The 23,332-nt window shown below is 40.9% G+C and overlaps 1 protein-coding gene across 3 annotated transcripts in view; it reads left to right on the top strand.

The window, feature by feature from the left end:
• The first annotated feature begins 237 nt into the window (after positions 1-237).
• TPP2 (tripeptidyl peptidase 2) overlaps positions 238-23,332 on the top strand; it is a 101,811-nt gene continuing 78,716 nt past the window's right edge. For 2 of the 3 annotated variants that reach the window (XR_013960078.1, XM_080659122.1), the window contains exons 1-4: positions 252-507; positions 13,673-13,801; positions 20,421-20,516; positions 22,256-22,360. Coding sequence is in view for 2 of the 3 variants with exons in the window: in XM_080659122.1 (XP_080515248.1) it covers positions 343-507; positions 13,673-13,801; positions 20,421-20,516; positions 22,256-22,360 (495 nt within the window). In the remaining variant the exon portion in view is untranslated. Of the gene's footprint in view, positions 508-13,672; positions 13,802-20,420; positions 20,517-22,255; positions 22,361-23,332 lie in introns of all 3 variants that reach the window. The other variant, XM_080659121.1, reaches the window with a different exon arrangement.

Genomic DNA, 23,332 nt, shown 5'->3' with positions numbered 1-23,332 from the left:
CCGAGACACACGAACCCTTGGGTTCGAGACCAGCCCGCTCCAGCAAATTCCGCGTCCTAGTCCCTTTAAGGCCCCAGGTTCCAGCACCGAATCCCCGAGCCAGTTCTCAGACCCCGCCTCCTTCTCTGCGGCGCGGGCCGCACTCCGCAGCGTTCCTGAGTGCGCGCCGTTAGCTGACGTTCAGCTCCTGATTGGCCGCCGCACCCTGGCGAGCCAGGATTGGCGGGCGGCTGGTCCCGCCCCTTGCCCTCGCCAAGGCCCGCGGCCGCTCGGGTGTCCTCGCGCCTGTCTTCCGCGCGCAGCCTGGCAGTTTGCCTTTTCCTCGTCTTCCAGCCTGCGTCCATGGCCGCCGCCGCCACCGAGGAGCCCTTCCCCTTCCACGGCCTGCTGCCCAAGAAAGAGACCGGGGCCGCCTCCTTCCTCTGTCGCTACCCGGAGTATGACGGACGGGGGGTGCTCATCGCCGTCCTGGACACGGGGGTTGACCCCGGGGCCCCGGGAATGCAGGTGCGGGAGCCGCTGAGGCAGGGCGTGGGGCACGGAGCGCGGTCGGCCGGGGGCCGGGGACGCGGAGGGGCGCAGCCTTGGAGCCCGGAGGCCGAGCGGGAGCCGGGCACTGGAGGGGAGCCGAGGACACAGCGTGCGCGGTGGCCGGGCGGGGGGCCAGGGGCCGGGAGGCCCGGCGCCCCGGCTGCTCGGGGATCCCGGCCCAGACAAAAGCGGCGCGCCTGGTCGGGTGCCTGGGTCCGCCTTTGCCCCGGGAAACCCCTTCCTGCCCAGGTGCTGCCAGGCCCGGGCCCTCGGGCTCCCGCCCATCACACTGCCTTCCTCCGCAGGTCCTTCGTGCCCCAGGCGCCGGCCAGTGTCTATTTTCAAATGAGGATTTTACAATTTTGATTATATGTTGAGGGGCGGGAGGAAGAAAAGGGGTAAATGACCTATCAGAACTCATTTTTATTGCTGAGTTTGGGAGATTGGTTTTGGTAAGAATTGTTTATCTTGAAACACGAAAGCCGGGTGTCAGGATGATAATTCGGTCAACTTCCGGAATTGTTTCCTCTGGTAGTTTTATGTATTCTATTTTAAACCATCTTCTGCAACCTACTGGTTAGGGTCACTGAGACTCATGGCTTACTTAGTCTTTATTTGACATAAGAACAACTTAATTTAGTTTGGTTTTGGAGAACTTCAGACTTGATTAAATTATACTTATGTATATTTTTAGCCTCCAAATATAAGACAACATACTTTAATAAAAACTTAAACCATTACTTAGTTTTGCCTTAGGCACCTTTATAATCATTAGATCAGGGTGCCATACTGAAAGGTAATTTTTAAAGAATGTGTCTCTGGATTAAACGTATTCTGCTTAAAGTTTTCAAAGTTTGACTTATGTAAATTTAGTCTTAGCCTGTTATTGAAATCCATTAATAAACAGAATTTCACTGATCTTGTTCAAGATCCATCTCCTAAAACTCTAACCTGGATAATCCTAGTGTGTGCTGATCTCTCCCTTATTTCAGTTCTTCATCTGTGTATCTTAATCCTCCTTTCTACACTAAACCCTGAAATTGAATAATTCTCTTCTTCCTCCCATGCCTCTCCCTCCTCTGGACCCTCTATTGTGCTCTAATAATTGAGGTAGCATTTTGGAGGCTAGGATGTAATGCAGGGGGAAAAGGGAACCAGTCTGACTATAGGATCTCTATGGTTCCTCCTGTTAATTCTTTAGCAGCACTCTGGAGTAGAACACAAACCAGACAGGTTGGTGAATGAGAAGAGGAGCAGATAATGAGTCCCCTCCTGGTAGATCTAGTGGTACAGTTAGTTGTTCTAGTATAACTCTGAAGACTTAAAACAATGACAGCTCTAACCTCATTGAGGCTTTATTACAGAGCAGTAATGGTTTCCATTCTGTTGTGGTATATGTTTACTTTTTTTCTTTATTGTTTTTTAGAGGCGGGGGGGGGGGGAGAGAGAGAGAGAGAGAGAGAGAGAGAGAGAGAGAGAGAGAGAGAGAGAGAGAGGGAGGGAGAGAGAGAGAGAAACAAACATCAGTGTGAGAAAACATTGATTTATTGCCTCCCCCATGAGCCTGTCCGGGGATCCAACCGGAAACCTGAGTTATGTGCCCTGACCTGGAATGGAACTGGCCACCTTTTTGGTGTAGGGGAGGACTCTTCCCAACCAACTGAGCCACACCCGCTAGGGCAATATGTATACTTTTTGTAGGGATAAGTGGGAAGAGTGCAGCTGGGGTAAATGGTTCACTGGTTTGTCAGGATAACAAGATCAGAAGAGTTTAGGTGAGTACCATCTCAGTAAAAATACTTCAGTAGTATTTACCATGTCTGCTTACCAAGTTATTCCATTACTCTCTGTAGAGTAACAGTAATTCTCATCCCCCAGTGTCACTATGAAATTGAGGTTAATTACATGTGACTTTTTAAAGTGCTCAAGAAAAGTGTTAAACACTATTTTTTTTAAGCAAGGATATTTAGTTAATGTCTAATTTATGTCTTTACCTTTGTTATTCATTTTCTTACACGGCAGCTATCTCTTTAATCATGTTTTTCTAACTGGTTTGTAAGCTTTTTGAAATCAAAGCCTGATTTGTTCATTCATTATGTTTTCAGAATAATAGTCATTTAATAGTATTTATTTATAAACTATCTTCCCTTCCTTAAGACAATATTGTCAGTATCTTCCATGAAATTTGAAGTAAATATTTATACATTCATGTTGTTTTGTTTGTGATAATTTGTGAGCCCTTCCCCCCTTTTGTTTTGGTCTTCTACAAATGTTTAATGGATGCCTCCTAAGCCTTACCAACTCTTCCACCATAACTATTTCAGTGGACATAAAAAGGAACTTAGATTCTTGACTCTTGGGGAAAACCTTTGGACATTTTATGTTTTGTGCAGCCAGATTGATGGGCCAGTAAGCATTTCTCAGTCTCCCACCCCAAGTACACGGGGTTGATTTCTTTAGCTCTACTCAAAATAACTGTCCCTATCTTCTTTAGTCCCTCCTTCCCCTGTGACAGCTCCCTCTCCTGAAAGATGAGGAATATAGTTCTAATGTCAGCAGTTCAATTTCCTTCTTTCCTTCTCCCAGAGCTCTGTTGCAAAATTCTCAGCGGGTTTGCCATTTTAAAACTTCTCATTCCTAATTCTAAATTCCCTTTTTTGACTTATTATCTCCAGTGCAGTGGTTGCTTTTGTCTAATAGTGAAGTAAGAAGTACATGGATAGAAAATAGCATAAAACATTTTTTAATAAGAAAGAGATTCTAGTAGGTAAAGTCCTGTCAATAGGTGTTAAATAAGCCATTAAATCGCATTAGGCTTTCTTCCTTTGCTCACAATGAGGTTTCTAATGAGAGGGATCTGTGTCTGACTGTTAGTGATCTCTTGTGATTACTTGATCTCAAGTTGTTTACTCATTAAATGAGAAAGGTCATTAAATTCTTAGTACTATTAAAATACTTGTATAGACAGTCCCAAGGAATAAACATCCAGATTGAGAACTACCATACATAAAAACCACAGCTGTGCAGCCCCTAACAAAGCTATCAGCCCCTGGTTTTCCATGGCATCATGATTGGAGTAAGATTTGGAGTCCATCAGCCACCACCTTGCTTTGCCTTATAAAGAAAAAAATCTGTGCCTAGTGACCTTTCCTCTCTTTTCACGTATACCTTAACTACAGAGTTTTTAAATTTTAATTTTTTTATTATTTTATGTTTGATAGTATTGCAGAGTATTACGTATGTCCCCCATTAGCCCTGCCTTTACCCCACCCAACCAGCCCCTGCCCCTCCCCAGGCCTTTACCACACTATTGTCTGTATCCATTGGCTATGCATATATGCATGTCTGTTCTTTGGTTAATTTCTTCCCTTTCTTCCCACCCCATCCTTTTAGAGTCTGTCAGTCTGTTCCATGCGTCCATGCCTCTGGTCTGTTTTGTTCGGCAGTTTATTTTGTTCATTAGATTCCACAAATAAGTGAGATCATGTGATATTTGTCTTATTTCACTTAGCATAATAATCTCCAAGTCCATCCAGGCTGTCACAAAGGGTAAGAAATCCTTCTTTCTTTTCAGCCACCCTGTATTCCATTGTGTAAATGTACCACAGCTTTTTTTTTTATCCACTCATCTACTGGTGGGCACTTGGGCTGTTTCCACTTCTTAATTTTTCTATATAATAAAAGCCTAGTACGCAAATCGATCAAATGGCGGAACTACAGGCAGAACGACGGGTCACTATGATGCGCACTGACTACCAGGGGGCAGACGCTTAATGCAGGAGCTACCCCCTGGTGGTCAGTGCCCTCAGCCAGAAGCCGGGCTCACGCGGGAGCTTCTCCCGCTTCCACGGCAGCGCTAAGGAGTAGTGAGCCAAGTGGTAAGGAGTGAGGTGTCCTGAACTGTGAGAGGGCGCAGGCCGGGCTGAGGGACTCTTCCCTCTCCCTCTCTCCCTCCTCCCCCCCAGTGCACAAATATTGTGCACTGGGCCTGTAGTTATAAATAACACTGCTATGAACATGGGTGTGCATATATTCTTTCTGATTGGTGTTTCAGGATTCTTAAGATATATTCCCAGAATTGGGATTGCTGGTCAAACTAGTTCCATTTTTAATTATTTGAGGAAACTCCATATTGTTCCACAGAGTGCTGCATCAGTCTGCATTCCCACCAGCAGTGTACTAGGGTTCCCTTTTCTCCATATCCTGGCCAGCATTTGTTTGTTGATTTATTGATAGTAACCATTCTATCAGGTGTTAGGTGATACCTCATTGTAGTTTTAATTTGCATCTCTTGGATGATTAGTGACTTTGAGCATTTTTTCATATGTCTCTTGGCCATCTGTATGTTCTCTTTAGAGAAGTGTCTATTTAGGTCCCTTACCCCTTTTTTAGTTGAATTTTTTGTTTTCCTTTTGTTAAGTTGTGTGAGTTCTTTACGTATTTTGGAAATTAACCCCTTATCAGATGTATCATTGGCAAATAATGTTCTTCCATAAAGTGGGCTCCCAATTCATTTTGTTGATGGTTTCTTTTGCTTTATAGAAGCATTTAAATGTGATGCATTCCCATTTGTTTATTTGTTTCTCTTGTCCTAGGACAGTGGTCGGCAAACTCATTAGTCAACAGAGCGGCAAACAGCGGCTCGCGAGCCGCGGTTTGCTGACCACTGCCCTAGGAGATGTATCAGTGAAAATACTGCTATGTGAGACATCTGAAATTTTGCTGCCTATCTTTTCTTCTAGGATTTTTTTGCTTTTGTGACTTACATTTAAATATTTTATCCATTTTGAGTTTATTCATGTGTGTGATGCAAATTGGTGGGCTAGTATCATTTTTGCATGTACCTGTCCAATTTTCTCAACCCCGTTTATTGAAGAGAATAACATATCCTTTCTCCATTGTATGCTCTTGCCTCTTGGTCAAATATTAATTGAGCATAATGACTTAGGTTGATTCCTGGGTTCTCTGTTCTGTTTAGTTGGTCTATATGCCTGTTCTTGTGCCAGTACCAGGCTGTTTTGATTATAGTGGCATTGTAGTATAGTTTGACATCTCATATTGTGTTCCCTCCAATTTTGTTCTTCATCAAGATTACTGAGGCTATTCAGGGCCTTCTATGGTTCCATATACATTTTTTGAATATTTGTTCTAGACCTGTGAAATATGCCTTTGGTATTTTAATTGGGATTGCATTAAACCTGTAGATTGCTTTAGGTAGTATGGACATTTTAATGATGTTAATTCTTCCAGCCCATGAATACGGTATATGTTTCTACTTGTTTGTATCTTTCTCTATTTTTTTCCAATGTCTTACAATTTTTTGAGTACAGATTTTGTATCTTTGAGGTTAAGTTTACTAGTATTCTTAGGTTTTGTTGCAGTGGTAAATAAGATTTTTTATTAGTTTCTCTTTTTGAGAGTTCATTAGTGATATATATAAACGCCATCAATTTCTGGATGTTAATTTTGTATCCTGCTACTTTGTAGAATTCATTTGTTAAATTTGGGGGGTTGCCCTTTCTGGTTTGGCTCAGTGTATGGAGCATCAGCCTGCAGACTGAAGGGTCCTGGGCTCAATTCCGGTCAAGAGCACATGCCCAGGTTGTGGGTTCAGTCCCCAGTAGTGGGTATGCAGGAGGCAGTGATTGATGATTCTCTCTCATCACTGATGTTTCTCTCTCTCTCCCCCCCCCCCTTCCTCTCTGAAATCATTAAAAATATATTTTAAAAAAAATTGGCGAGGCGTTTTGGTAGAGTCTTTAGGGTTTTCTATGTGCAATATGATGTCATCTGCGAATAATGACAGTTTTACTTCCTCCTTTCCAGTTTGGTTGCCTCTTTTATTTTTTCTTGTCTGATCGCTGTGGCTAGGACTTTCAGTACTATGATGAATAAGAGTGGTGAAAGAAGACAGCCCTGTCTTTATTCCTGTTCTTTAGGGAAACACATTTAGTTTTTTCTCATCCTATCTAATAATCTAATAAAGAGGGAATATGCTAATTGACCCTCACCGCTGCAAAGATGGCGGCACCCACAGCCAATAAGGAGGGGATGTGCTAATTGACTGCCCCACCCTCAAAGATGGCAGTGTCCACAGCGAATAAGGAAGGAATATGCTAATTGACTTCCCCATCCTCAAAGATGGCAGTGCCCACAGCCAATAAGGAGGGAACATGCTAATTGACTGCCACGCCCTCAAAGATGGCAGCGCCCACAGCCACAAGATGGCGGTGCCAAGTCCCCTCAGCCCCACCGGGGCGGCAGGCGGGCCCGGCCGCTCCACGCGCCTGCCTCCAGAGTCCCCCAGTCCCCTCAGCCACCCAGCTGCCCAGGGCTAGCCTGAGGCACAGGCAGCTTCAGATGGCAGCTGCTCAGCCACCCAGGGCCGGCCTGAGGCACAGGCAAGCCTTGGATTGCAGCTGCCCAGCCGCCCAGGGCTGGCCCGAGGTGCAGGCAAGCCTCAGATGGTGGCTGCCCAGCTGCCCAGGGCCGCCCAAGGCTCAGGTAAACAGGGTTGGCCGAGGTTTGCGCTGCCAGCAGTGGCAGCAGCGGAGGTGTGATGGGGTGTCACCTTCCCCTGATCGCCAGGTCGCCTCCCGCCCCTGAGGGCTCCCGGACTGTGAGAGGGTGCAGGCCGGGCTGAGGGACCCCCCCTCCAGTGCATGAATTTTCATGCACCGGGCCTCTAGTTGAATATAATGTTGGCTGTAAGTTTGTCATATATGGCATTAATTATGCTAAGGTATGATCCCTCTGTTCCCACTTTCCTGAAAGTCTTTATAATAAATGGATGCTCGATTTTGTTGAATGCTTTTCTGTGTCTATTGATATCATCATGTGTTTTTATCCTTCATTTTGTTTATGTGATCAATCACGTTTATTGATTTGCATATATTGTAACAGTCTTGCTTCCCTGGAATAAATCCCACTTGGTCATGGTGTCTGATCTTTTTAATGTATTGCTGGATCTGATTTGTAATAACTTGTTGTGGATTTTAGCATCTATGTTCGACAGGTTTATTGGGTTGTAATTTTCTTTCTTTATGGTATCTTTATCTGGTTTTGTAATTTGGATAATGCTGGCCTCATAAAGAGCTCGGATGTCTTCACTCCCCTGAATTTTTGGAATAGTTTGAGGAGGATAGGTGTTACCTCTTATTTGAATGTTTGGTAAATCTCACCTGTGAAGCCATACAGTCTTAGGACTTCCGTTTGCTGGGAGTTTTATTTGATTACTGCTTCAATTTCATTTGTTCTTATAATAGGTCTATTTAGGTTTTCTGAGTCTTCTTGATTGAGTTTTGGAAGATTTTATATTTTTAGGAATTTGTCCATTTCACCCAGGTTGTCCAAATTATTGGCATATAGTTGTTTGTAGTATTTTTTTAAAATCCTTTGTATTTTTGTGATGTCAGTTGTTACTTTAACTCTTTCATTTCTGATTTTATTTGACTTCTCTCTCTTTGTTTTTTGATGGACCTGGCTAGCAGTTCATCAATCTTGTTTATCTTCTCAAATAACTAGCTCTTGGTTTTATTGATATTTTGCTGTGTGTTTCTTTAGCCACTATGTCATTTTTTTGCTCTGATATTTAATATTTTCTTCCTTCTACTTACTCTCGGCTTTTGTTGTTCTTTTTCTAATCCTTATAGCTGATTTTTTTTTTTTTTTTTGGTTTGGGAGATCTATCCAGTGGCTATCAGTGGGGTGTTAAAGTTCCCTACTATAGCTGTATTGCTGTCAATTTCTCCCTTAAAGTTTTCTAAGAGGTTTGTTTTTTTTAATTATTATTAAATATATTTAGGTGCACCTATATTGGCTGCATATATGTTTACAAAGGTTATATTTTCTTGTTGGATCGATCCCTTTAAATATTATGTAATGACCTTCTTTGTTTCTTTTATGGCTTTTAGTTTGAAGTTTATTTTGTCAGATATGATTATTGTTACCCCAGCTTTTTTCATTTCCATTTGCATGGAATATATTTTTCCATCCATTCACTTTTAGTCTGTGTGGATCTTTTGCTCTGAGGTGGGATCTCTTGTAGACTGCATACACACAAACACACACACACACACACACACACACACACACACAGGTTATGTTTTCTTATCCATTCAGCTACCCTATGTCTTTTGATTGAGACATTTAACCCATTTACATTTAAGGTTATTATAGGTCAGTACTTATTTATTGTCACATTTCCTTTGTACCTATGTTCTTTGCTCTCTTGATTTCTTCTTCTTAAAGCAGTCCCTTTGACATTTCTTGCAGTGCTGGTTTGGTGGTAATGTACTCCTTTAACCTCTTTCTGTCTGGGAAGCTTCCTATTTTGCCTTCAATTTTATTTTTTATTTTTATTTTTTTGGATTTATTTTTTCTTTATTTTTTTAATTTAATAAAACTTTATTGTTCAGATTATTATAATTGTTCCTCTTTTTTCCCCCATAGCTACCCTCCACCCGGTTCCCACCTCCTTACCCCCCTCCCACTGTCCTTATCCATACGTGTATGATTTTTGTCCAGTCTCTTCCTATACCCCCACACCCCTTTCCCCCCAAGAATTGTCAGTCCACTCCCTTTCTATGCCCCTGATTCTATTATATTCACCAGTTTATTCTGTTCATCAGATTTTTTATTCACTTCATTTTTTAGATTCAATTGTTGATAGGTATGTATTTGTTGTTCATAATTTTTATCTTTACCTTTTCTTCTTTTTCTTCTTCTTAAAGAATACCTTTCAGCATTTCATATAATACTGGTTTGGTGGTGATGAACTCCTTTAGCTTTTTCTTACCTGTGAAGCTCTTTATCTGCCCTTCAATTCTGAATGATAGCTTTGCTGAGTAGAGTAATCTTGGTTGTAGGTTCTTGCTATTCATCACTTTGAATACTTCTTGCCACTCCCATCTGGCCTGCATAGTTTCTGTTGAAAAATCAGCTGACAGTCGTATGGGTGCTCCCTTGTAGGTAACTAACTGTTTTTCTCTTGTTGCTTTTAATATTCTCTCTTTGTCTTTTGCTCTTAGCATTTTAATTATGATGTGTCTTGGTGTGGTCCTCTTTGGATTCCTTTTGTTTGGGGTTCTCTGCGCTTCCTGGACTCATAAGTCTATTTCTTTCACCAGGTGGGGGAAGTTTTCTGTCATTATTTCTTCAAATAGGTTTTCAGTATCTTGCTCTCTCTCTTCTTCTGGCACCCCCATAATTTGGACGTTGGTATGCTTGAAGTTGTCCCAGAGGCTCCTTACACTATCTTTATATTTTTGGATTCTTTTTGCTTTTCCGATTGAGTGTTTTTTGCTTCTTTGTATTTCAACTCTTTGACTTGATTCTTGCAATCCTCTAGTCTGCTGATAGATCTCTGTATAATGCTTTTTATTTCAGTCAGTGTATGCTTAATTTCTAGTTGGTCCTTTTTCATATCCTCGAGGGTCTCACTAAATTTATTGGCCTTTTCTAGAAAATTCTTGAAAAACCTTATAACCGTGGTTTTGAACTCTATATCCAGTCGTTTACTTTCCTCCATTTCTTTCATTTGCAATCTGTTTCTTTGTTTCCACATTTTGGCTGCTTCCCTGAGTTGGTAGGGTAGATTTGTGTGCTAGGTATCCTATATGGCCCAGTGGTTCAGCCTCGGCAGTTACCTGAGGTGGACACTCTTGGTGCACTCCTTTGTGGGCTGTGTGCACAGTCTTGTTGTAGTTAAGCCTTGATTGTTGTTGGTATCACTGGGAGGAATTGACCTCCAGGCCAATTGGCTGTGAGGATCAGCTGTGTCTATGCTGGGAGAACTTCCGTGCTGGAGACACCCTTATGAGATAAGACTTGCAAATATGGATGGGGCGAAGTCTCAGGGCAGAGCAGACAGCATTGGTTTCCCGTCAGCCCTGCCCTAATAGGCCCCTGTGTCCCAGTGTCCCGTGGTAATCGCTGTAAGCACCTCTGAGAGAAAGCCGCCCTCGAGTTTTGCCTGCTGCCAGACAGTCCATTTTCTCTCCGAATGAGTCTGGGTCCCCAGAGTCTCGCCTGGAACTGGAGTTCAGCGCAGTCAGGAGCTTTTGTCTCCCTCCTGCTTGAGAAAGCCAGCCGCGCACTCAGTCGCCAGTCCTCCTCATGTGCGCTCGTCTCAGTACCTCCGCCTCCTGCAGCTCCTCTGAGTCTCAGTGTGCTTTTCTCGTTCCTTCTAGTTGTAGAATTTCCACTCAGCCAGCCTTCCTGTGGTTCTGGATGATATCCGTTTTGTCTTTTAATTGTAGTTTTGAAATTGTTTTGTGAGGCAGCATTTTAGGTGTTTACCTGTGCCGCCATCTTGGTTTCTCCTCTGCCTTCAATTTTAAATGATAGCCTTTCTGGATAGAGTAGTCTTGGATTCAAGTTCTTGCTTTTCATTACTTTGAGTACTTCCTCCCAGTCTCTTCTGGCCTGAAATGTTTTTGATGAGAAATCAGCTGACGGTCTATTGGGAACTCCCTTGTAGGTAACTTTCTGTCTCTTGCTGCTATAAGATTTTTTTCTTTGTCTTTAACGTTTGTAATTTTATAATTAGAATGTGTCTTGGTGTGGATCTCTTTATGTTCTTCTTGACTAGAACTCTCTGTGCTTCCTGAATTTGTGTGATTTTTCTTCACCTGGATAGGGAAGTTTTGTCATTATTTCTTTAAACAGATTCTCTGTTCCTTGCTCCCTTTCTTTTCCTTCTGGTACCTCTATGATGCAGATGTTGTTACATTTCCTGTTGTACCAAAGTTCCCTTAAACTATCCTCCTGTATTTTAATTATTTTTCTTGTTGCTGCTCTAATTGGGTATTTTTCTTCTACCTTGTCTTCTAAGTCACTGATTCAGTCCTCCGCTTTATTCAGTCTACTTTGAATTTCTTCCGGTGTATGTCTGATAGGGTATCTTAATTTCTGACTGGTTCTTGTTTATGGTTTCTATTTTCTTTTTCATGCTGTTGTAGTTCTCACTAAGTTTCTTTAATATCCTTATGACCATTAATTTGAACTCTGTATCTGATAAATTGCTTGCCTCTGTTTCATTTAGCTCTTTTTCTGGAGAATCTTCCTTTTCTTTCATTTGGGGGTGTTTCTTTGTCTCTCCATTTTAGCTCTCTCTTTGTGTTTGTTTCTATGTATTTGGTAAAACTGTTATGACTCTCAGTCTTTGTCGGGTAGCCTTTTGTAGTAAGTGTCCTGTGGGACCCAGTGGTGCAGGTGACACAGAAAGGGACCCTAAGGCTTATCTTAAAGAGTGTGAATTCTCCAGGTGGAAAAGGAGTCCCAAGGCCTTGTGCTCTTATCACACTTGGCATTATTTTATATTCTTATTTCTTTCTTAAGGGTATGGGTCTTCTTTTTCTCAGTCTTCCTTGTGTCTGCACATGATTCCTGCTGGAAATTCAGTATAGATAACTTTATTGCTACAGATCACCTAGCCTAGGAAGAGCCCAGAAAATATTTGTCTTACAAAAGCAATATGAAAATATAATACTATTAGAGGCCTGATGCATGAAATTCATGCAAGGGGCTCAGCCCTCGCAGCCTTGGCTACCTCAGCCCTTGCAGCCCGCTGCCTCGTGGCCCTATGGCCCCGCCCACTGGTGGTTCTGGAAGGTCTTTCTGCTGTCTGGTCTAATTAGCATAGGATTGTTGCCTATAGCAGTCAGCATGGCCTAACTGAAATTTTTTGGACTGGCCAAGAAACTAAACTTTAGGAAAATCAGTCTTAATGGTGAGTAATTAGTGTCAGGTCATTCAGTAATATGTATTGAGAACCTAACAGGCACTACTAGGTTTGGTGAATAAAATATAAATAGTCCTAGCCCTATGGAGCTTATTTTCTAATAGTAAAAATAAAGAAGAAGTCACTTAACTGTATAAAACAAAGTTCTGTGATGGAAACCAATACAGTGAGAAAAAAGAATCAGGTTTTGATGGCAGTCACTTAAAGGAAGTCACAGGTAGACTTTTCTGAAGGGGTGACATTTTAGTGGGAAACTAATATGTGATTTAAATTCATGTGGAAAGACTGAAGAGACAGAGAATTCTAAGCAGAAGGACCCTGTCCAAATAGTTGTGGGGCAGGACAAAGTTTGGAATATTCCAGGAATTGAAAGGAGGCCAATGTGGTGAGAGTCATGAGTAATGGAGTGACAAGGGTCACATCTGGCAAAGGCTTTTTATGTTGAGCACACAGTGAATCCATAGCAGGGTGTTCAGTGGAGGACTGGCATAATACAGTTTGTTTGGCTATTAATTTTTATGGGGGCCAAGAATGGACACTGGCATTTTAGTATAAAAGCAAGAGAGCATGGTTAGTGGAGGGTACTGATAGTGAAAATCAAGACAAGAGGGTGGATTTGAATTATATTTTAGAAGTAGAATTAAGAGGACTTCCTGACAGATTTGATGTGGGGGATAAACTAAAGAGCCAGAGAAGGACTTTAAACTTTCTGGCTTGTGTGTTGATTTCCTGAGATGGCAAAGCCAGGTGAGAAACAAGTTAAATTTGAATTTGGATTTATATGAAGTTTGAGTGCTTATTTTAACATCCAATAATGAAATGTTATTAAACATTTTTCCCCTAAAGGTTTGTGCTTGCATAGCTCCAACCTCACCTTCAGATCTTTTCTCAAGTGTTACCTCTTTAGTGACACCTTTTTTGACCATCTTGATTAAAATAAAAACTCCCATACTTCCTGTGTCCTTTTCCTGCTTAATTTGTCTCCATAGTAGTTACCACCAACTGACGTATTATATTTTTGACTTGTTTAGTGACTGTATAATATAAGATCTGTGAGGTCTGGGATTTTTGTGTATTCATTATTATTATATTCCCAACCCTAAAAAAGAGTGTGGTCTATAATAAATGCTCAGTATATGTTTATTAACTAAGTATGTGAAACCACTTGAAGGATTCTGTGATGTTTTCCAGGAGTAAATTTTCTTTTTAGTATTATCAAACTTTTGGCTTAAAACAATTCAGTTATTTTTATAACAAATGCAGATTTTTATAGTATGTTTTATATATGTATACCTATGCACGCACACACACATGAGGATTGGTGTTGTTGTTGGGTTTTATTAAGGATAAAAACTTAAAACTATAACTTATACTTTAATTCTCTTTAATTTTCTTTAGGTTACATCTGATGGAAAACCAAAACTTGTTGATATCATTGACACAACAGGAAGTGGTGATGTGAATACTGCTACAGTAGTAGAGCCAAAAGATGGTGAAATTATTGGCCTTTCAGGAAGAGTGCTTCAGGTTGGAGCTTTTATCTTTTTATGGATTTTTTTTCTTTTCATTTTTTGTATTATCATCTCAAACTAATATTTTTAGCTTATATTTGATGGTATGGTGAGTATTAGCTATTATTGTATAACAAATTACTCTAAAACTTAACGATTTATAACAATAAACATTTGTTACCTCAGTTTCTGTGAGTCAGGAATCTGGGTGTGACTTAGCTGGGTGCCCTTGCATTCAAGATCTCTTCTGAGCTTGCTGTTGGCCAGGGCTGCAGTTTCATCTGAAGGCTCCACTTTGTTGGGTAAGGGGATTCAGTTTCCAAGCTTGCTCAAGTGGTTATTGGCAGACTTATTCTTTGCTACTAGGATCTCTCCATGAGTCTCCTTCACAACATGCAGCTGTCTTCCCCCTGGGAAGGACTCCAAGAGAGAATCCCCAAGATGGAAGCCATAGTCTTTTTATAAATTAATCTTGGAAGTGACATCCTATTATTCTGTCACGTTCTTAATCTTGGAAGTGACACTTGACCATGTTCTTTTCATTAGAAGTGAGTCATTAATTCCAGCACACACTTAAGGGGAGGGGATTTTACAATGGCATGAATACCAGGAGGGTGGGGGTTGATAGGGGTCATCTTTGAGGAAGTCATTGTTTTATTGTTTGATAGCAGGCTTAGAATGTGTGTGTGTGTGTGTGTGTGTGTGTGTGTGTGTGTGTGTGTGTTTCCCAATGTGATTGCCAAATTCTTAAACTTTCAAGTTTTGAGTAGAAAAATGGGAAAAGTGACCAGATGACAGTTTTGCCTTCATCTTTTCCTAGCCCTTCTGGGAACTTGAACATGAAATATTAAAGCTTTAATAATTACAGGCTTAAGTGATTAGCTTTGTCTTATCCTATATAATAAAGCCCTAATATGCAAATCGATGGAACGATGGAATGACTGGTTGTTACGACATGCACTGAACCACCAGGAGGCAGACCCTCAATGCAGGAGCCACCCCCTGGTGCTTAGTACATTCCCACAGGGGTGTGCCACTCAGCCAGAAACCAGGCTCACGGCTGGCGAGTGCAGCGGTGGTGGTGGGAGCCTCTCCCGCCTCCTCTGCAGGCGGGCAGTAAGGAGCAAGGGGTCCCAGACTGCGAGAGGGATGTCTGACTGCTCCCCCAGGGATCAGGCCTGAGCCAGAAGTCAGACATCCCCCAAGGGGTCCTGGACTGCGAGAGGGCACAGGCCAGGCTGAGGGGAATCCCCCCACCCCCGTGCACAAATTTCGTGCACCAGGCCTCTAGTTCCTATTCCTAATAATTGGTAGAAAGGCTGGAATAAGCAAAAAATATGAAAAATAATTAGAAAGCAATCATAGACCAGTTCATGAAGTATTAGCTAATGAGTTTGTTAGATGGCAAGAATTTGACTTTGATTCAGTACTCATCTTTTAAACCAATAAGCAGAATTAGTTTGGGAAATAAGTTTGTGGTTCTTTATGTGTGTAAAGAGCTATATTTAACTTTTTACATTATTTACCATCTGTCTGAATTATGTTTAAGCATTATCTACTGGAAAGCTTATTGCGGCAATGGGTTAGTTTTCTGTGCTGCATAACAAAGTAACAAAAAGTTGGCAGCTTCAAATCATATACATTCCTACATTTATCTTACTGTTTCCATGGGTCAGATGTGCAGGCATGGCTCTTTGCTCATGGTCTCACAAGACTGCAGTCAAGTGTTGGTGGGGACTGTGGCCTCATCTGAGACTCCTCTTCTAAGTTCACATGGTTGTTGGCACAATATATTTTGTCCTGATAGCTTGCTTATTGAAGGCCAACAGAAGAATCTCTCTGACCTCAGGAATGGCCTCAGTCTCTCTTTTAAAGAGCTCACCATTAGGTCACACCCACAAGCTAATATCCCTTTTGATTAACACAGTCACTTGATTAGGGACCACAGTTGTATCTGCAATATCCTTCATCTTTGCCATATTACTTACCCTAATATAATCACAGGCGTGATATTCATAGATCCTGCCTTCACTAAGTGGAGAGGACTATAAAAGGGCATGGGTCATCTTAGAATCTGCCTATCACAGGCAGACAACAGGCATTAATATTTTGCTTCCTTTTTCATATGTTACAGACTGAATGTTTGTGCCCCCCAAAATTCATATGTTGAAGTCTTAACACCCAATGTGATGATGTTTGGAGGCAAAAAAGACCTCTTTACTAGGGTTTCACTGCATGGAATATTAACACTAAGGATGACACTTGACTCATAAGATGTTCATTTTGTTAGGCATCTTTAAAGACCCAGGGAAAAGAGATGTAATGAGTAATTTAAGAGATTCTGTTTCTTGTGTGACTGTCTTATTATGTTATAGTGATCATGTAATTAAAACCATTTTAAAGATACCAACTTAAAATGGTCAAAATATAAAGTTTTGATATTTAAAGAGACTGAAAATGTCTTCATTTGTAAAGAATATTCAAATAGATAAAATGACGTTTTCCGTAATGGTCTCATAAAGAATAGTTAGCTTTATTCTAACTTGGTTAAAGTTAGATATCAGAACTATAATTTAATTTCTGATTTTTCTTTTTTTTTTTTTAGTTTAATTTTTGTAGCTAAGTATTCCGTGAGGAAAGTATATAGTAGTGATTTGAAAAGAAAAATATCTGGTTGCTGTCTTGGCTGGGTGGCTCATTTGGTTGGAGCTTCATCTCCATCCCTTATACCAAAAGGTTGTGTGTTTGATTCCTGGTCAGGGCACATACAAGAGGCAACCAATCAATGTTTCTCTCTCACATCAATGTTTCTCTGTCTCTCTCTCTCTCTCTCTCTCTCTCTCTCTCTCTCTCTCTCTCTCTCTCTCTCCCCCCCCCCCCCCTCCTCTCTCTAAAAGTCAGTAAACGTATCTTCCAGTGAGGATTTTAAAAAATAAAATAAAAAAGAAAGCTTTTAAGAACAAAAGTATCTGGTTGCATGGAATCTGTAGATTTTGAGCTTTTAAAATAAATACAAGTTATGTCTATCAGATTATTTTTATTGTATTAACATATACTTTATTTTTTAAATTAAATTAAATATAATTTTTTTAATGCTCACTAGAGGATATATTTTACTGATTTTAGAGAGAGGAGAAGGTTGTGTGTGTGAGAGAGGGAGAGAGAGAGAAAGAGAGAGTGAGAGAAAGATATGAGAGAAACATCGATTGGTTGCCTCCCATATGCGCCTTCACTGTGGATCAAACCTAGGTATGGGCCCTGGTAAAATCGAGCCCACAACCTTTCAGTGCACAGGATGTTGCTCCAACCACCTGAACCACACTGACCAGGGCTGTATTACCTATATATTAAGTAATTGTAATTAAATAAACAGCTGTTCATTTCATAGTTCTTATAATTAGTTATTCCATTATCAGGGGTGGGGAACATCCATATAAGGCCCAAGAAATCATTTGGTTTGGCTCTGACAAGGTATTAGGGGGCGAGTTAATTAAATGTTTGACCAAATTTAGCAGGCTAATTTTTTAAAAATATATTTTTATTGACTTTTCTAGAGAGAGAGGAAGGGGGGGTGAGAGAGAGAGAAAGAGAGAGAGAGAGAAAGAGAGAGAGAGAGAGAGAGAGAGAGAGAGAGAGAGAGAGAGAGAGAGAGAAACATGCATGAGAGAGACACATCAACCGGCTACCTCCTGTATGCTCCCTAATGAGGATCGCGCCTGCAATCCTGGCATGTACCCTGACCTGGAATCGAACTGGTGACCTCTTAGTTCATAGGTTGACATTCAACAACTGAGCCACATCAGCCTGGCTAGCAGGCTAATTTTTAAGTTGATAATTTTGCATGGTCCAAGAATGATGTTATTAAATATCCAAATGGCCCTTGGCAGAATAAAGGTTCCCCACCCATGCCTTAAATCCTTTTATAGTTCAGGGCTTTTTGTAATCTCTTAGTAAAAGAAGTTGCCACTAACCTAGGGTTACAAAGTCCACTGTGTAGTAGCACACCTGTGATTAAATATTCTTTGAATTTGACAACTAGTGACTACTTAACGTTTTGTTGTTGCAACACTTTATTATTGTTACGTCATCGGCTATTGCAAGAACATTAGAGCTTAGAATTCCTATTGTCTAAAGAAGGTTCAGTTTTGAATGAAAAGTGCTAGTTTATATGCCAACATAGTTGAAATGTCTCATACTCCTGATAGTCCAATTCATTCAGAAATGATTACTCATATGCAGGCTTTTAAAAAGTCAGTATATCTTTGAATTTTGGTGAGTGATTCTTTTTCCTTAATTAGTTGTGAGAAAATTTCATCCAAAAATTTCCTACCTGGGGAACAATTTGATGAGAGACATGGGATGAGTTGGTTAAGGATATTGCACAAATAAGAATTGATGAGTGAACCACCTCTGAGTGGTTGAGAGTTGGACCTCATAATTTATACACATTTAAAAGCTGTTAATGATTATAGATCCTATGATTACAAAGAGTCTGAATCCTTCACATTTTCCTTACTGACATTTCAACTTGGTTGATGTTCAGTGCATTTTGTTATTCATGAGAATCAAAAGGTAGGGATTATTTTCTTCCTTTTAAACATGAGGAGCTAGAAGCCTGTGGGTCCCACTCTGTTAAGAGTTTGGATTCATAGCCAGGTTTATATGACTGTAAATTGCATACTCTGAATTTTACGCTGAATTTTTTGGTTTCCATAATAGAACCATATTCCAGTTTTCTTTCCTACTTTTTTGTTTGGGCAAGCAATTTAATTTCTTTTTGCTTATTTGCTTTCTCCATTTGTAAAACTGGCCATACTGCTTACATCATTCTGTTAGTTAAAAGCTTTAATGTTATTTTTAAATACTTTGAGATAGTTGAAAAGACTATTATAAAATCTGCTAGAGGCCTGGTGCACGAAATTCATGCATGGGGGAGGGGGATGTGTGCCCCTCAGCCCAGCCTGCACCCTCTCCAATCTGGGATCCTTCAAGGGATGTCCGACTGCCTGTTTAGACCCGATCCTACCAGGATCGGGCTTAAACAGGCAGTCGGACATCCCTCTCACAATCCAGGACTGCTGGCTCCTAACTGCTCGCCTGCCTGCCTTCCTGATTGCCCCTAACCGCTTCTGCCTGCCAGCCTGATCACCCCCTAACCACTCCCCTGCCAGCCTGATTGATGCCTAACTGCTCCCCTGCAGGCCTGGTCACCCCTAACGGCCCTCCCCTGCAGGCCTGGTCACCGCTAACTGCCCTCCCCTGCAGGCTTGATTGCCCCCAACTGCCCTCCCTTGCAGACCTGGTCCCTCCCAACTGCCCTCCCCTGCTGGCCTGATCACCCACAACTGCCCTTCCTTGCTGACCTGGTCCCTCCCAACTGCCCTCCCCTGCTGGCCATCTTGTGGCAGTCATCTTGTGTCCACATGGGGGCAGCCATCTTGTGTGTTGGAGTGACAGTCAATTTGCATAGTACACTTTTATTAGCTAGGATACTAATAAAAGGGTAATATGCTAATTAGACCAGACATCCTCCAGACAAAGCCACAGCAGCGGCAAAGGCCAAGGGCCAGTGGCACTGGAGAGGCAGTGGCGCCGAGGGCCTGGTCTGGTCCCATGTGTGTTGTGTGGCACCTCCCTCTGCAGAGGCAGGCGCTGGGAGAGGCAGGGTGCCCCGTGGTCCGGGAGCCTCTGCAGAGGCTGGACGGGGTGTGACTGAGGTGCCTCAACCTCCCACAGCCCCTCCCCCACCTGGCCTGGCCCTAGATCATTCCCTCACACACACACACACACACACACACACACACACACACACACACACACACACAAGTGGGAAGGGGGCGGGGCCAGCGCTAAGAAGCCAGGGCTGAAGGTTGGCAGCCCTGGCGGTGGCCAACTTTGGCAGCAGTAGCAGCGGGGTGATGGGCGCAGCACCTTCCCCTGATCCTCCTGTTCACCTCCCGCAGAGGGAGGCCAGACTGCGGCTTAGGCCCGTTCCCCACAGGGAGTGGGCCTAAGCCATCAGTAGGCCATCCTCTGAGGGCTCCCAGACTGAGAAGGGGCAGGCCCAGCTGAGGGAACTGCCACCCAGTGCACGAATTTTTGTGCAACGGGCCTCTAGTGTTATATATAATTAAAATGTTCTTATAGAACTTGTTTCTTACTAATGCAAAGAGCTCTGAGTTTCTAGACATTATCTCTTTTATATCTTAGAGCCCAATGAAGCTCTTGTTATTAACAAGAAATCTAAGATTAAGAGGTTCTGTAAATTGCTTCCCCTCCCAACTATTTGGTGGACAATAGAGTGATGAAGGGAGAGGTGAGGTGTCATTGATGCTTAAGAACTAAAGATCTTAGTGGTTTAATAAGGTTGCATATGTTGAAAGCACTTTATAAACTATGAAGCATTGTGTAAATGAAGGGTATTCTAGTTGAATCATCTTATTTATGGTTGAGATAAAAGGAGCCAGAGAGATATTTAGTGGCACTTTAGAATATTAAAAGTAGTGCTCTGTATGTGAGCCTAATCATCCAAGTTGAGCCATTAGGATATAAGTGAAATACATTTTTCTCTAGTAAGTTAGTCATTGGAATTGGGAAGCATTTAGTGCATCAATAATTTACTTTTTTTTCTATAGATTCCTGCAAGCTGGACAAATCCCTCAGGCAGATATCATATTGGCATAAAAAATGGCTACGACTTCTATCCAAAGGCTCTCAAGGAAAGGATACAGGTGATGTTCAATCTAGTATCATTGACTTACCTTCTTTCTCAAATCTTATTCCTACTAAAGAAAAAGATTATAAATTCTCACTATTAATTATTTTGGATGATGGGAGACTTTTAAACAATGACTTCTTAAAGAAAGATTCTGTTAAATGGAATTTTACCTATTGAAGTCATTGTTCTTAATATTGAATACATACATAAGCTTAGGGAAACTGGATACACTGAAATTATATTAAATGTTTTGGCATTTGTGTTTATCTGGGAAATGGCATATAGCTTTCATTGTATTTTTGAAAGACTTTTTTTTTAACCTCAAAATGATTAAAGACAGTTGATTTAAAATCCAGACTTTTTAGCTTTTATGACCATTTGTCCCATTTTTCCATAGATTAGCCTTGATTCCGGTTAGTTATTCAGTATTAAGGAAAGGGTTACTCAAACCTGAAGTAGCTGCAGTATAGGAAGCACAAATCTGTCATTAAAGAAGTAAAGCTGTGAATTGAGGGATAAGGAGCCTGCTTTAAAGCAGCACTATTCAGTAGCCCTTTCAGTGACAATGGAAATGTTCAAAATGTTCAATATCTGTCCATATGGTAGTCACTAGACACAGGTAGCTATTGCAGACTTGAAATGTGACTAGTATGACTAAGGAATTGAAATTTTAATTGATGTAATATTTTAGAATTTCCGTTTAAAAAGCGCCATGTGGCTAGTGGCTCCTGTATTTGACAGTGCCGCTATAGAAGATGGCTATGATACTAGTTGCTGATGTAGACAGGCTTCAGGGCTTCAACTGTAAAATGAGATGTAAACCTTAAAAATGAGCCTGAAGGGCAAGACCTATGGGTCCTTTTATCTAATCATAATATCATTATCTGCTTCTCCAAGGGTCTATGGGCCATACGAAGATATATTACATTTATAATAATCAATACTTGTTAGATTCCAGTCATTATTACAAAAAATAATGCACCTTTTATTTGGTACCATTTTATTTTAAAATTTCAGGCTGAAGTATACATATACAGCACAATGTTTTTTTGCACTATATTAAATTTAATCAACTGTGTTGATGAGGTACAAATTAACATACAGAAATAGAGTGATAAAGTTAAAGCTGAACCCTGCACTCCTTAGCTCAGTTAAGTTGCTTATTTTACTGGAAAGGACTTTTCCTTTGGGAGGCACCGTGAGTTAAAGACAATGGAGATTAAGGTAAGACCAATTTCAGTAAAAAACAAACCTATCAAGTCAAAGAGGATCAGAAATTAATATGCTAGCGAGGGGGGAAATTGAGGAAGCCTGCATGTCCATCAAAATGCAGCTGCAATCTTCCTCCTGTCCTGTGCTTCTACTTAACTTGAGACATTGCTCAGTTCTGTAAGGTCCCAGAATACAGGTTTGTTTGTTTTTACTTTCATTGACTGGGAATTCAGTTATCTGACATTGTATTATTTACTCTTCGAAGGATTTAAATTGTGGCATACAATGTATAAAAATACATTTGGGTGTGTCTTGATAAACTTGTTCTCTTAAAACCTAGATTCAGTGAATGAAATCATTTTTTAATAATCTATTCATTGCTTTATCAACTTGTTTATAAATGATTTTTTTACCCTTTTTATGAGAATCATGTAGCATCACATCACAACTGATAACAACTAGGTCCACATATGAATGAATGCCTAGATTTACCCAAATATTTGTCAACCTTATTGGGAGGTAATTTTTCTGTATTTACAGAAAGAACGGAAGGAAAAAATCTGGGACCCTGTTCACAGAATGGCCCTGGCAGAAGCTTGTAGAAAACAAGAAGAATTTGATGTTGCCAACAATTCCCCTTCTCAAGTTGGTGCTCGTCATTTTTATTTAAACATTACTATAGGACCCTGTACCATAGAGTTCTTAGAGAATTATTAATAGACTGTTTTTCCCACAAGTTTTAAGTTGTTTAGTTTTACTCATTTTTTCTTTAGTGTTTATCTGAAATCAGTTCACATATGTACTAATTTTTAAAAACTTATTGAGCATATAAGAACATGTAAAAGCACTTAAATCTAAGTGTGTAGTCATGAGTTATCACAAAATGAACATTCTCATATTAGCAGCAGCATCTCATGCCTTTTCCTAGTTATTGCTTTCTTGTTCCTTCTTAAAGGCAACCACCATCCTAACTTCTAAAACTATTGAATGATTTTGCCTATTTTGAATTTTGTAAACTGGAATCATGCAATGTGTGTTCTTTCATGTGTAGCTGATCTCACGTAGTATATTTGTGAGATTCATCCATATTTGGGGTATTGAAATAGTTTGTTCACTTCCCTTGCTATTTGATGGATATAGTACAATTTATATATCCATTCTGCATATTGTTATTTTCTTTGTTTTCAGTTTTTGGCTATTAAGAAAAATACTATTTTGAATATTCTTTGTGTGTGTGTGTGTGTGTGTGTGTGTGTGTGTGTTTTGTTGTTTTAGATTCTACACATAACTGAAACCTTTGGTATTTGTCTTTCTCTGTCTGACTTAGTTCACTGAGCATAATGCCCTCTAGGTCAGCGGTTCTCAACCTGTGGGTCGTGACCCCTTTGGGGGTTGAACGACCCTTTCACAGGGGTCGCCTAAGACATCCTGCATATCAGATATTTACATAACGATTCATAAACAGTAGCAAAATTACACTTATGAAGTAGCAACGAAAATAATTTTATGGTTGGGGGTCACCACAACATGAGGAACTGTATTAAAGGGTCGCAGCATTAGGAAGGTTGAGAACCACTGCTCTGGGTCCATCCATGTTGTCACAAATGGCAGGGTTTC

This window comes from Plecotus auritus (assembly GCF_963455305.1).
Source record: "Plecotus auritus genome assembly, chromosome: 3".
Lineage (NCBI taxonomy): Eukaryota > Metazoa > Chordata > Mammalia > Chiroptera > Vespertilionidae > Plecotus > Plecotus auritus.
The sequence above is the reverse complement of the archived record's forward strand: the minus strand, read 5'-3'. Positions and strand labels throughout refer to the sequence as shown.